This window comes from Chaetura pelagica, unplaced genomic scaffold (genome assembly GCF_000747805.2).
Source record: "Chaetura pelagica isolate M959 unplaced genomic scaffold, ChaPel_1.0 scaffold263, whole genome shotgun sequence".
Lineage (NCBI taxonomy): Eukaryota > Metazoa > Chordata > Aves > Apodiformes > Apodidae > Chaetura > Chaetura pelagica.
This window is the reverse complement of record NW_009952797.1, coordinates 661143-676517: the sequence shown is the minus strand read 5'-3', so window position 1 is coordinate 676517 and position 15375 is coordinate 661143. Positions and strand designations below refer to the sequence as shown.

Here is a 15375-nt window from a genome sequence, read left to right as displayed (position 1 = left end):
TGCAGGATTTTGCTTTTTGCTGAGTCATTCCTGACTGTGTCAGTTCATTGGCATTTAAGAGCTGCACAAGATCATACTGTAACAGGTGCCAAGGCAACCATGAAGTGGCAGTTATTTTCTTCTTGGAATACGAAATGTAAGTTCCACCTTTAGCTGCTTTCTTTTTATCTCCCATTTATACTGGATTAGGCTATTGCTGTGCAAGATGGAGCACACATAGTGAGCTACTGCACTTTGGTTTGGGAGCAGACTTCTAACTTCAGTTGCTCACTTTTGACTGACTAGGCATACCTGCCTCAGCTTGGAGGCTTAAGGTTGTAAACCAAAACGTATTAAAAGGAAGTTCTTTCAGGGAAATGTTATACAGTCGTTTTCCCTCATCACAATATTCATGCTTCAGTCTAAGAAAAATGAGGTTGTCACACTGCAGCATGTTTTTCCATACATTGTTTTGAAAGCTTCCTTATTACTTGTTATTTTCGCTTGTGCTGGCTTCAGGCAAGATCTCTTCCTGCCTGCTCCCTGTTCTCTTTTTAAGAATCTCTCTCTTTAAGCATAACTGTGCTTCCACAGTTATGGTGTCTGTCTTGCTTCTTTAAATCTGGACCGATACCAACTTTGTCCCTCATGGTGCAAGTGTTTTTTTGCAAATATAGTGGAAAGTCTTTATGGAACCATTTGACATGGATTTTTAATGTGATTTTTAGCTCAGTTCCTTCCTGCGTCTTCTCTCAGTGCTTCCCTTTTCTGTATCTACAGACAATGGAAAAAATAATCGTCCTTGTGGATTCACATGTCAAGGTTGTTTTTATACAGCAGGAAGCCTAGGTTTCAGCCTGGATTGGAACCTTCTTTATTTGCAGTGAGGAGCTGGGCAAAATGATGAAGTTTGTCACCCTTTTTTGTGATCTTTTGCCAAGGATCTGTTAAAAATTGTAACAAGTTCTCTTACAGCTGCCTGCAAAAAAGTAGTGTCTTGGCACAACACCCTTCTACCCACTAACTAAAATTCCAGCCCCTGTATTTTGTATCTCTAGATGTGTGGGTGAGTGGAGAAACAGTGAGATTATGCTGTTATTGTGGGAATATTCTAAACTACTGGGGCTAAACATGGTCCTTAGTCACTGCTTTAACTCTATGGTTGAATCTATGCCCTTAATGTTATAAGCTTGTGCCTTGGAATAGAAACAGCTAGATTCAATCACATTTTCAATGGGTATTACTGGGCTGATGATGGCTGGACTATGGACTCTTCTTTGGTGTTTGGGAGAAATGGGCTATACTCTCTGTGATAGCCACTTACAATTGTTAGAAATGGAATGTAGTGTTGTTTTCACATCTTAGTGTCAGGAAGATGATAATTTGTTTCTGCCCGAGTGAAAAGCAACTTTGTGGTGACTGAAGAGAGAAGGGAGATATCTGGGCATTCCAAGGACACTGAGGTGATTTGTGGTCCAAGAAACTGAGGGACTTAATTGGGCTCCATATGGGGGAGCTGAGATATCTGAACGTGGCGAAGGCCATGATAAAGACAGAACAAAGTCACTCTTACATTACTCTCTAGGACAGGATGGCACCAGATGGTATAAATCATTCTGGTGATTGGGAAGACAGCCAAGGGGGCAAGAAAGGTCAGAATTAAACCTTAAAAGGTAAAAAGTAAACTAGACTAGAATGTATAAACAGGGGCGGGAAACTTACAGGATAATCAGAAGCGTCGGATGGGCTGTGAACTCTGGAGTGCCCAGCCAGTGGGGAAACAGGGGAGGGAACTTTGTGTTGGGAATAGGGAATATAAACAGTTACCTCACCATCAGGTGTGCTTACTTGTTTATGTCACCCATTCTTGCAAGAGTGTAAATAAATTGTGCTTTCCTGAAGGATCTGTTTGGGCCTGTTAATTGGCACCACAAACGTTTCACACACAAGTGGGGTATCCAGACTGCTCTTCCTGTTCCCAGGTGATATTTGCTACCCCTTCCTTAGCCTATAGTCTCATCTACAGTATGCATGTTGCAGTTACATCACTTTTTCCTTCAGTCCATCTGCCACCTCTGGAGCATTATTGTGTCTTATAGGTTAGGAAACATTGGCTTTGATTTAAAACTTGTATAATTAATGCACCTTGAAAAGGTTTCTTTTGGGAGGTGCTATTGTTTATAGTCAAACAAATTATTAATAACAAGGCAATCACACACTGAGTTACAACCAGATTAAACATTCATTTTTTTCAGGGCAGATGGAAAGAATAGTCAAATGTTTTTGTACTTTATGATAGGTATATTTAGCATGCTCTGAGGTAATGAGAGCCTTTGATCTCCAAGTGGAGTCGTGGTGAGTCTGGGCTAGCCTGCAGTTAGATGTGCTGTGTCTGGCTGGAGCTTTAAACCTCTGGCTTATTGTTGTCTTCTGAAATATGGTGGTACAAACACATATGTTTTGGGTATGGAGGATGAGAGAGGAAAAAAAAGAGACTTCTAATACTTGTCTCAGCCACAACAAGCTAGACATTTGTTGGGGGAATCTCTGTAGACTTAAGTTTGGAGGTAGGGATGGAGGAACAGTCATTTTTAAGTGGCTGGTGAAATTGACTAGAACTAAACTCATAACAAGTAAGTAAGAAATGCTGGACTCCAGAAATTTTGGGGATAGTTTTAGAAAAAGAGTTCAGTGTGAGGAAAACAGTTGCCAATATTGCCCTTAATTGCAAGGTAATCTTGTGCGTTGAACTGACTGGAGCTACTGGTATTTGGAGTATGGATTTCCATATCCATAAGAAGAGACTTCCAGCTGTCTAGTTCTTCTCTGTTTAGAAAATTGAGACTGTCATGCAGCCTTTGATTATAGAGATAAGTGACTAATGTCTGTGATTTGTCTTTATAAAAGATGCTGTTTCGTTGCCTGAGCAGCAAGTGGTGGTATTATATTCATTACTTGCTGGTAATAACTAAGGTGGTAGATATGTTACAGGTGTTGAAATACTGCTGCATAAAATTACTGCAAATGCCATTATATAGCTCTCCCTCATACTGAAATTAAGGCAATTGCTAACTTTTTTCTATGTCGAAATGGAATGTGAAAACAAGTAAATACTATAGAAATGCAGGTAGCTGAGAGCAAAATCTGACTTCAAGTGCATCCTCTGCAATAGTGTGTTTCAAATCCTTTGCAAGTCTTACGTGATATTAAATGTTCATCCTTCCTAGGAGGTTACAGCAGTGATTTCTGGAATCTAAGGTCACAGTCTTATGAAATGTAACATGAGATCTAGCACCTGTGACAGTTAACATGGTGCAATACTACTTCCAGCAACCCTGTACTATTAATGCTAGATATTATTGCTGTAAACTTGTGGACTGGGCATTTCACTGTTACATTTCCAATCTAAAACTGAATTGAAAGGGGAAGTAGCTTAACTTGTCTTTTTTTTTATTTTCTCCTTTTTTTCTTTAGATGATAGTACTGAATGCCAAACTGCATCAAAGAAAGAAGAACAAAATGACAAAGAAAAGAAAGATGAAGAAGAGACTCCGCTGCCCACTTACAGGGCCAAATCAATTGTTGAGAGTTGGGTGTGGGGCAAACAACCAGGTATTACAGCTGTTTTGGTTATTCTCACTGTATGTACATCAGGAAGTAATTGGATCAAATATACTTGCTGACAGATGCATCTGTTACATTTGTGGAGTAAGCTGGATAAGTAGTTAACTGATTCAAGTTGAACATTTACTATAAGTACTTTCAGATTTATTTAGACTCATGAGTTGAAGAGTCAATTTGCACTTTCATGCTGCTTGAAGGAATGATAAACTGACCTGGAAGAGATGTAGTTACACAGTGAAATGTTAGGATGTCTTAAGAATATTTCTTTTCAGTTGTAGAGACTGAAAAGAAATTGCTCAGTTTCTGAAGCCTGAATATTCTGCAGGCAATAGAGTTTTAATAAGTGATTTATTTTTTTTTTTAATTTCTTGGTCTGGTAGATAAGTTTTAGTGAATCACAGGAGGAAGGTGAAAATGGTTAGTTCCATTGACTGTCTGCCCTGGCCTTTCCTGACAGCAACCTTACTTATGATGGCGGTGGAAAAATGGTTTGTATGTTCACACCTTCACGTATGGCTCTATAAAGTACTGATTTTGATATTGAAGCTGGTTGAAGTTCATCACTGTTTATTACTGCAGAGCAGCACTTAATTGTCTAAAATTGTCCATGTTTAAAAATAGATCAGAAGAAACTTCACTTCAGTGGTTTGTTTTACAGTTCAGGTGCATGACACTGCCTAATTGAAATGTTAGCATTTACAAACTTTGGAGGCATCTATTGCATCTCTTTTCCCCTCACCCAGAAGTGTTTTGATATCCTTGGCAAAAATTTTGTCTCTTCAGTGGCAGAATCCTCATCTGTGTAGGAAAGTGATTTGTTTCTGTTGAGCCACAGGTCAGCTGCCAGTCTGTTGTCCTATGCTCTGTGCCAGCCAGCTTGCTCCCTTTTCTTAAGGACAGGAGGACAGATGGACTTGCTGTCACTCTAGTAGTGGGACAGAATTTTGCAGTGTAGGAGGAATGAAAAGAATTGCCACTACAGTGGCAGAGTGAGAATTGCGTGTGTTGCAGGAGATGTAAGCTGAAGGTCACATTATTTTTGTTTTATATTTTTATTTAGTGTTTGTTGCTGAAGAGTGATGTGAAACTGTTTTACAAATGGTGATCTAAATGCCAAGTATCTTACCAAATTTCCCCCAACTGACCAAGGTGTTTGGGACAAGACTTGGATTTTAATCTAATCCTCCAATTATTTCTTCAAAACTGAAAAAAATAGTTGTGTAGAAAAATTGAGATGTATGTGTGTTTGGAGTTTTCAGAAAGAAGTAACACACGCTTGTATTTACTTATAGTGCTTAGTGTGGTTTATTGGTGCACATATAATTGCTAGATAATGTTCTAGAAATAACTTATGAAGGATTTAGCTAACAGTTTTGTATTCCTTGGTCTTTGTTACCATTTGTGCTTGAAGTTTCCATCACCTAGCTGTGATATATAAATCCTTAAACAAAATTTACAGTTTATTTATAGAAGTGTTACAGGTAGATGTTGTTCATGGTTGTAGGTAACATTCTGTGTTTGTCAGAAAAGAAATAGTAGCTGCCTTTTGAGCCATTCTAGTTTTTGCGGCGTGGTAGTTAATTTTGGAAAAAATACAGAGAATCATGTCAATTTTGATACTTCCTGTGTTTCATAAAATGAGGAAGATTGTTTAAAGCTTTTCTTCCCTGAACATTCTGAAAAAATGAAATGAACCTTTTAACATTTGCCTGTCAAAAGCTTGAAGGAACTTTTGAAAAGGAGAATTGTTTCTTAAATATATTGTTGCTAATCAAGAATTGAAGATTTAGTATGTTTTCATTCATGTTTTATATTCCTTTTCAAGTAAGGTATAATTTGGAGATGTGATCTTGGAGTTACTTTACAAAAAGAACTGAAGAGGCATTTAAAGTCTGTGTTTCAGTTCAGTGTCACAGAATCATAGAATCTTAGGGGTCGGAAGGGACCTCAAAAGACCATCTAGTCCAACCCCCCTGCCAGAGCAGGGTCACCCAGAGCACATCACACAGGAACGTGTCCAGGCGGGTTTTGAATGCCTCCAGAGAAGGAGACAAGAACAAGTTGTTCCATCACCTTTCCAGGGATGGAGATGAGGCTTGACTAGTCTATAGTTACCTGAGTCCTCCTCCTTGCCCTTCCTGTAGACTGGAGTGACATTTGCTATTCTCCAGTCCTCAGGCACCTCTTCTGTTGCCCACGACTTACCAAAGATGATGGAGAGTGGCCTAGCAATGACCTCCACCCTCAGCACCCTTGGATGCATTCCATCTGGACCCATCGATTTATGGATGTCCAGGTTGCTTAACTGACCGCTAACCCAATCCTCATCTACCAAAGCAAACTCCTTCTTTATGCTGATGACTTCTGGGGCTTCAGGGATCTGGGGTTCCTGGGGAGAGTCTGCAGCAGTAAAGACAGAGGCAAAAAAGGCATTCAGTATCTCTGCCTTCTTTATATCCTCTGTCACCAGGGCACCCACCTCATTCAACAGTGGGCCTGTATTGCCTCTAGTGTTAGTTCTATCTGCAGTATGTTTGAAGAAGCACTTTCTATTGTGTTTGACCTCACTAGCAAGGTTTAGTTCCAAAGAGGCTTTAGCTTTCCTGATTGGCTCCAACTGACAACAGTCCTATATTCCTCCCAAGTGGCCAGCCTCTCCTTCCATGATCCATAGATTCTCTTTTTTTCCACTTGAGTTTGCCCAGCAGTTCCTTGTTAATCATGTGGGTCTCCTGGCTCCCTTACTTGATTTCCTACTCATTGGGATGCTCTGATCCTGATCTTGCAAGAAGTGGTCCTTGAATGTTGACCCCTTTTGCCATCTAGTACCCTGTCCCATGGGACTTAATGGCTTGAAGTTGGCCCTGCGGAAGCCCATGGTTGTGATCCTGGTAGGTATTTTCTTCCTCCTGCACAAGATCCTGAACTCCACCATCTCATGATCACTGCAGCCAAGGCTGCCATTGACCGTCACTGCTTCAACCAGACTCTTCTTGTTGGTGAGCACAAGGTCCAGCAGTGCTCCTGTCCTGGTTGGTTTGTCCACCATTTGTATCAAGAAGTTATAATTGATGCATTGGAGGAACCTCCTGGACTGTGAATGGCTGGCTGTGTAGGCCTTCCAGCAAATATCTGCCCCTTAATTTGTACCCAAAGACTTTCCACTTGCTCTTCATCAGCCCCTGGACAGAACTCAATACATTCTAGTTGCTCTCTCACATAAAGAGCAACTCCACCACCTCGCTTTGCTGACCTGTCTTTCCTAAAAAGGACACAGCCATCCCTGACCACATTCCAGTCATGAGAGCTGTCCCACCATGTCTCTGTAATTGCCACCAGATCATAACCTTTAGACTGCACAGACTTCTAACTCCTCCTGTTTATTCCCTATGCTGCCTGCATTGGTGCGCAGGCATTTCAGGGAGCAAGCAGAGCACACTGGTGGCAGCCTTGGGAGGCGGGAGGCCTTCTGGTCTTCATTAATACTAGAACAATGCTCCACTTGTTCAAACCCAGCTACAACCCCCTCCCACTTCAAATCTTGTTTAAAGCTTTGTGAATGAGCCCTGCTAACTCCTGCCCTAGGACCCTTTGTCCCCTGTGGGACAGGGTCTTCCCATCCAATGCCAGCAGGCCTGGTGTCCTGGAAATCAAGCCATCCTGGAGTTTTGTCCCCTACCTCCATCAAGTCTAGTTTAAAGCTCTCTCAATGAGCCCTGCTAACTCCTGGCCAAGAATCCTTTTCCCCCCTTGTTGATAGCTTTGTGCCATTGTTTGATAGCAAACCTGGTGCCCTGTAAACATCTCCATGATCAAAAAACCCAAAGTTCATCTGATGGCACCAGAAGCTCTCACTCGGTTTTGCTGAGGGTTTCTTTGGGGTTTAGCTGCTGCAGAAGGGGTCCACCAGCACGATCCCTTGCTCTAGTGTTCCTTCCCTCAGTGGCTCACCAAAATGGCCTGAGCAATGTCTATTGGGTTGAAAGATGTAGTCTTATGACTACATTATGAAAATAGTATCTAGATGTTACACAGTGTATATCTATGTTTTAGAAGTGCTATAATACAGCCTTATTTTGCTGAGAAGTGTGGAGGATCATTCTTTTGAGCTTCAACAGGCTAATCCATGTCAGTGGACCTTGTGACATTCTCCCTCCCATGAGGGCTGGCAGATTTTGAGAGCACACAAAAAAACCCTGTTGAGAAGCAGTACTTTTCTCCCTCCCAGCCCCCCACCTTGTTTTGTTATTCTGGCAGAAGCTCAAAGAAGGAAAATGCTGTCCGCAAGTTACAATTTATGCGGAGGTCACTACGCTGCCAGAACAGGACAAAAAGGTCAAAGTTGTTTTTCTGGGGGTTTGGGTTTTTTTTATTATTATCTTCTTATGCCAAATACTGTAAAAATGTGTAAGATAGTAACAAATACATCAGGAAGTCATTATTTGACTTCAGAGTGGTTTTCCTTCTCTCTTGCATGTTAGTGTTTATCCATTTCATATTCTGCTCTTAACTGATGTCAGTGTTGAACTATTTAGGTCTCATTTTTTATGTGAGTGCTTCTTGAAAACATCTTCCCCCTATTCTGTTCCTACTAGGTTGTTTGTTCATTAACCATTTCTTCTGATTTCTTCCTGAAAGTCTTGTTTTACTACTTTCTTCAATTTTTTTTTTTTTTTCTGAAATTGTTTGGATTTTAGTGTCTTGTGTGATCTGGAGAGAAGTACAGGTGTTCTCCCCTGGATATGGGGAGAAAAAGAGGAAATCCTTTGAAACACTTGTTCAAAACCTACAGAAAATAGGATAGATAGAAAATAGATAGAAAATAGTATTTCTTTTTCATGGGCTTCTTTTTCATAGTCATGACATACTTAAGGTTGGATATGTTGAGTCAAACCAAAGGACAGTGTCCTGACTGCAACAGCATAAATAGCAGTAGCCAAGTGAATAGTTAGGTCCCATGTTTATGATACATTATCTGTAGCTTATAGACTTTGAGGCAGAGATGGTAGTATGGGGGAATGAGAGTGTGTATGTGGATCCCCCCCACTTTTATATTGATGAAAGATACCTGTGCATGATATAACTGAATAGGCTTTAATATTTTTTTTTAATTTTTTTTATTTTTTTTACAAATAGTTTGTGTAGTTGATTTTGACCATTCTGAACTTTTAGCATCTACATTTATATGTTCCAAGGAGCTTTGTAATTCTACTACTTGCTGCATGTATATTATCTCCTCCTAGTCTTTGACTTGATTTTGTCATCTGTTCGTTGCACCTAATGCCCTCTTCTGATTCTGGAAGGGGCAGTGAGTGGTTATTCCTTACTTGTCTTACCCAACACTGGTCTGTGTTTTAAGAATTCTGTCATAATCACTGTCCAAATGTATCTTTCCCTCACTGAATATCATATTTCATACAACTTTGTCATCTTCTTTGCATAGAGCAGCTGTTCCAAACACTTAGTTCTTCCCTCAGTTTTTAGGTTGTGGGGCTGGTTTTTTTCCCTCTTTTTTATGTCTACACTTCTATGTCAGGGAAAGTGGGCTAGGAACTGTGTATATATATATGTCATCTGTGGGTGTCTCATGGGCTTCATAAAGCGGTATAATCTCTGGTTTTCATTCTGCCTGTCTTGATACCCTGTTTTTCCAATTTCTGTTGTACAGTGGACCAGTTTATATCTACCCTGTTCTAGTGCCAAGATATCACTCCTGAGTGGAAGGCTATGAGCTGCTTTAACAGGGAAAACAGGGGTTTTGGTTTCCCTTGCTCATCAGCATACATACAGTCTTTTGTTGTTCACTTAAATGCCAGCATGTTTTTGCAGTTGGCTCTCATCTTTCGTAATGTAGCGCCAACAGACTTAATGACCTAGATGTTTGTCTCCATTTTCACACAATTTATGCATGTATGGAACAGCAGAGGAGTTTACACAAGTTTCTGTGGGACTGTTGTTGTCACTCCTTAGCATATATCGGATTTTTAGTTGTATTCCTTGACACATTTTGATATGCATCTCTATCATTGTTAAGGGTTCTGACCTTTAACATTTCATATATATCACTACTGGGTGATATATATCACTTGTTTGTAAATGTCTTCATTACATTGTGTCTTTGTAGACATAAAATCTGAGAGATTTGAGTATTTTCAACTTGCATCCAAAAGTGGTTTTCCCTTAAGATGGATCCTGTTACTTTTTTTGTTGATGTGTTTTATGTTTGATGTCTGGGGTCTTTTTGTGTTTTGTTTGTTTCCTTCCAGGGAAAAAAACACTTGCTAAATCTTTCATAAAGCTTAACATTCCTGAGCCAGCTCACTTTGACTGTGGGTATACTCAGGATTTATTTAATACCACTTGAGGTCAGGTAATTTTTATTACTTGAAAAAAATAGAAATAGCTCAACTGGTGTATACAACTATGTGTGTAAAAACTTAGCTTTGAAAACTGTTAAAGATATTATGATTCAAATTCACTGTAATCTGATCTCATTTTGTGTGTTTAAAATACTAAACATTGCATACGTACAAAGTTAGTTTAAATTCACTTTAATTGCTGTCTAACTAGAAAGCGTTACTTTTTCTACTGGGAAGTTTCAGTAGGAATGCTACTGTTCTGTTTGCCCTGTACAACAAAACAGTAAATGAGGAAATAATCTTAATGCAAACATCCTTAAATGAATAAGCAATGTACAGTTGGAGTATGAATATGGTTTTCTTATGTATTCAGATCTGATTTATATGAGCAGTGAATTAAACTATTATGCTGGAAAATCAGTGTCATGACATAGCACTTTTGGGGTTTCCTCATGTGTGAGTGAAAGCTTGTTGACAGTGCTGCTTTGTGTTTTTCTGATACTGCTTGTATTGCAGATCGCACTAAGAAATGTTTTCTAGGCCATGTTTTTAGAGGGCAGGTTAAAATTACCCATGTGAATTTGGCAAAGTGTTGTTGAGGCACATGTCACTACAAGCAGCAGTTGAATCTTTCTGTGTTCTTTTTGTGAGTGAGGAGACACACAGCTTTCATCCTAGTAGGGCTATTTGTTACTGTTTGATCAAATCTAAATTTGTACTTGTACAAAAGTAATTAAAAGCTGGCTTGACATTGAAAAAAGTGTTTTTAATCTCCTTTACAGTGACATTTTCTGCTTTAGTAGAATTTTTTCTTAGTAATGCTGATAAAGTAACAGTTCAGTCAAAGGATGAAATTCTACCTCCTCTGGTTTACGTTTCTCAGGAGTCTTTAATCTCTTCTTTTTCTTTTACTTTCTTACCACTCAGAATAGATTTTAACTTGCCTTCTGTTTTTTTCCTGCTCCTCACTCCTCCTCCTTCTTTCCCTTCCCCACTGCCCCCCACCAATTTGAAAACCATTGTCCAACTCCAAGTATGTGTTTGGTTGCTGTTTATGCTCTTAAGGGATATGTGCATGTCTGTGTATATTTTTACACACACACAAGGCTCAGTTTTTACTATTTTGTTTGGTGTCATGAGTATTGGAGCATTAATTTAAACAAGTTTGGCTCATGATATAAGACTGAAAATTAAGCGTCCAGCCACATAATGAGATATATTCTGAATGTGCATGCAACTATTTGTTATTTTTCCTGTTGAATACAAATAAGGTGAGGTCTGTTGATGGTCATCTTTTGAATAGGGGAGCAGACAGAAGGAAGCAAAAGGATAAAATGCCTTTTAGGAGTGACATTTGTTGTTAAAAGAAAATATTTTTGGGAGCATATTTAGCTTTGTTTCTGAAGGAAATGGTGTGTATGTGATTCCATTTTTTGTCTTTCCCTGTAAATTCTGAATCCACTCCTTATGTTGTGATGGCTTGCAGGGCCATTAGATGCCTGTTAAGCCAAGCCAAATGCATCCTTTGTCTGCTCTTTGTCCAGTGAAAATATTATCTAGTAGAAGTGGAGAGGCTGAAAGAGCTGGAACTCTATAGCCTGGAGAAGACAAGGCTGAGGGGAGACCTTATCAATGTATCTAAGTATCTGAAGGGTAAGTGCAAGGAAGATGGAGACAGGCTCTTCTTGGTAGTTCCCAGTGTCAGAATGAGAGGCAATGGGTACAAATTGGAACATAGGAAGTTCCGTTTAAATATGAGGAAAAACTTCTTTATGGTGAGGGTGATGGAGCACTGGAACAGGCTGCCCAGGGGGGTTGTGGAGTCTCCATCTCTGGAGACATTCAAATCCCACCTGCATACAGTCCTGTGTAAAGTGCTCTAGGTTATCCTACTTCAGTTGGACTAGATGATCTCTAGAGGTGCCTTCCAACTCCAGCATTTCTGTGATTTGGTGATTCTGTGAAAGAGAAGGCAATCTATAAAAATATCTAGGAAATTAGAGCACATTAGTTCTACTGCTGTCAAGAGTGTGTGCTCATTATAACAGTAGATTCTTGCCAAATTCTGTTTGAAACGTGTTGGCGGTTTTTCAGTCTGAAATCTTTCCATACTGTAGCTTGTGATTCAACTAGAGTCCTTTAAACTTTTGAGTTTGATATTGAGGTTTTTAGGGTGCTTAATTTTCCAGTTAGAAGTCTGTGGTGGTCCCTACAATAGTTAATCATGTAGTTGTTTAGAAACCGTTTAGTATATGTGGGTTTGGGGTTTTTTTTGTTGTTGTTTTTTAATTGAGCTGCTAAAACAGGAGCTAGTATACCTTCAGACAGGCTACTTGTGCTAGAGTCCTATCAGGGTTGTGTTCTGCTGTGGCTGAGATGGTTTAAGAAGCTCCTGCCTTCAGCTGTTTATTTTGCTCCCCCTTCCCCCCTCAGTTTTGCAAGCATACCGAAATAACACGTCACTTCTTAACCCTATTCTATCAGATGACCTGGGTTAAACGCTAGCGGTATTTTTCCTTCTAACGCAGAGAACTTCTGGCAGGAGGAATTAAGAAGTGAAGACAAGTAGTTATGTTAGTTGCTGAGGGGAGGGAGAGATGTGATGAATTTCAACAGAAGATGGGAAAACCCTTGATGATCTCTGCTGCAGCCAGAAACGTATCTGACTGTAGTTGTCAGTTAACAAGTATTTGGCTAATGGTAATTTGAGAATTTAAACTTGTATGGTATGACTTCAACTCCTACATTGTAGGTACGGATGAGGTAAATAATTTATCTCCACCCTTCATGAAATAACCAACAAAGCAAAGCATTGCCAGGGATTGTTAGCATCAAGGGCTGGCATAGTGGCATATGAACAGTTTTGTTTAAAGAGTTCCCTGTAACCTTCGCAGATGAAATTTGAATCCTTGCTATTAATAAACTATTCTCTCATTAGTCTGTTTAGTTCATCGGTAATAAATGTTGTTCAGAATTGAGGATGAATTGAAATAAATTTAACTGGGTTGATTCCCAGATTTATTTAAATCTTTCTAAAGGTGAACTGGATTATTTAAAAGAGAAATATGCTTATGGAATAAGAGAAGATTAAAAGTGAGGAAATGTACAGATATATCTCACTTAAAAATAGTACTACTTTTAATAAAACAAGATAGTCCTTGGTTCAATTTTGAGATGTCTTAGTTACAGGGCTACTATAACCTGCTCCAGGCTTTACTGCGTTTTGCATATAAACTTCATTTTTGCATTCATGAAATGCTAAAGAAGTTTATATGAAATATTAAAGAGTGGCATTATTTAATTTTGGAAGAAAGCCTTCCTAAAACTAGCCATTTGAGATTGTGAAGGAAAGGTGAGAAGGGGGAAGGAAAATAATTTTGTTACAACTAAATCCAGTAAACTTACTTCATTTAGGTTATTTGTGTATTAGTGAGGCTAAGTCATATTTTCCATTAGAAGAAACATTTTTGCATACAGTGTCTAAATATTTGAAAGTAGCATATTGTAAATGAAGAGTTCTTTACAGTACTAGTTTCTGAATGTAAACGCTTTGTGATTTTTGGAGCTAATAACTTGAAAATGGAATTATTTCCAGCATTTTTTTCTTCATAAAAAAGTGGAGAATTTTAGTTGATGCCTTGTTTAGCTTTTGTATTGTCTTAATTTGACTTTATTTGTTGATGTTGACTTCATTGTCAGGAAAGCAAAATAACTTGCTTTTAAACTCTCTTCCTTTAGGAAGCACTATTGCAAGGGTTTGTTTTATGAAGCATTGTGTAGTCCATGGACTACAGATAACTTTTATATTAAAACAGAATTGAACCTTTGAGGTATTTATAGCATTACAGTAACGGTAATTTGTCAAGCGAGCCAGTTGTCCTGATGGATCATTGAGCAGGAATTTGAGTATCTTACAGGTTATACTCAGTAGGTATTGCTGAACCATTAGGAGTTAAGTCCATGGGTGCAGAGACACAATTTTGTGTGTATACAATGGCTGGCTTTAAAACTGGTACTCCTCCACGTGCATACAATGTATTATTTCCATTGGATTCTGTTTTCTACACATTCAGAGTTGATACAGTAGTTTGTGTCACCTGTTGTATCAGAATGGCTGGGATGCTCATAACAGCAGTACTGTGGTTGATGGAAAGTGGTTGGAAAGGTATGCAGTTGTAGACTACCAGGGAAACTTCCTTGTTATGTTAATTTCTGGAGGATTGCAAGTGGTCTCTGCCCATCCTAAGTGTTTCTTTCCAGTAGGCCCCATGACATACATTTAATAAGCATGTTATTTTGAAATGGAGTGCTTTCTAATCTAATTTTTCTGCTCTCAGAAATAATTTTAGTGTCCACATGTAGATAACTTGCCAGCTAGGAAGGAATGATGAGTGCCATATCTCTGTATTAGTTCATAGACTCTGAGTGTGGCACCTAGTGCTTGTTTTCTGTAGCACCAAACGTAGAGTTCCCCAAACAAAAGCTTTAATTATAGTGTCTTGTTTTTCTTCTTTGTTGGTTGTTTCTTTACTTTTCCTGTAAGTAGGTGAAGTTATAATGTGGGGCATGAATCTGCAGAATGAAATCAGTTACCAAAAAGAACAATGTTAAGAAAAGCCTCTTTGTGAAGCAGAGTATGGTAATTTCTCTACTTCATTGTTGTATCCTGGTTCTATTTAGAGGTAGATAGAGCTTTAGTGATCAGGGAGGGAAGGGGAAAAAAGAACCCTGAGCTTTCTCTTCTCATGTTTTATTTAGAGGGATCATGAAACTGGGATGTCAGTATTGACCATACTCTGTTATGATACTCTGAAGTGCAGAAGCTGTGTGCTGCAAGAGATTTTTTTGTATTTTTGCTTACAGAATTAAGTTTAATCATTCTTTAAGTCTCAGAACATGTACTTGATATTTTGTAGAAGTTTTCGCTTTGGTGTAGAATGACAGCTTAACTGACAGCTACAGTAAGATTTGTTTCTATTTTATATCAAACTGTAAACTTTTATATGGCCATAATGTTAAAAGACATTATAAAAGCCAGACCAAACAGATCAAACATGCCTTGATAGTTATCTTTTGATTTCTGAGTTACTTTACATTGTTATCCGAAGTAGCTGTGTTTGTTCAACTTGTTCATATTTGACTGTGCCATAGAGTTCTTTGGGGAATTTGTATGACGAATATTAAGGACAGTGTGGCTTTTTTGGGTCTTATTTCTTGTTGGCTTTGTCCTATTTCTTGTGGTTTGAGTCAAGGTATGAATGTGTACAATGGCTGCTGTTGCTTTTGTCTATTTTTTTAATTTATTTTTTTTAGGGTTTATACTCTAACAAACACTTTAAAACCTATTCTTACTTGTTGAAAAAATAGTATGTTCCTCATAGTCTGGTGGAAAGATGTAAATTGCCTTAGGGAA

The 15375-nt window shown here is 38.8% G+C and overlaps 1 protein-coding gene across 1 annotated transcript in view; it reads left to right on the top strand.

Moving 5' to 3' along the window:
* The window catches only part of LOC104386253 (E3 ubiquitin-protein ligase HERC2), a 117271-nt gene that overhangs the window by 17648 nt on the left and 84248 nt on the right, over positions 1-15375 (top strand). The window contains exon 3 of the mRNA XM_009994825.1: positions 3454-3591. Coding sequence (XP_009993127.1) covers positions 3454-3591 — 138 coding nt within the window. The remainder of the gene's footprint in view (positions 1-3453; positions 3592-15375) is intronic.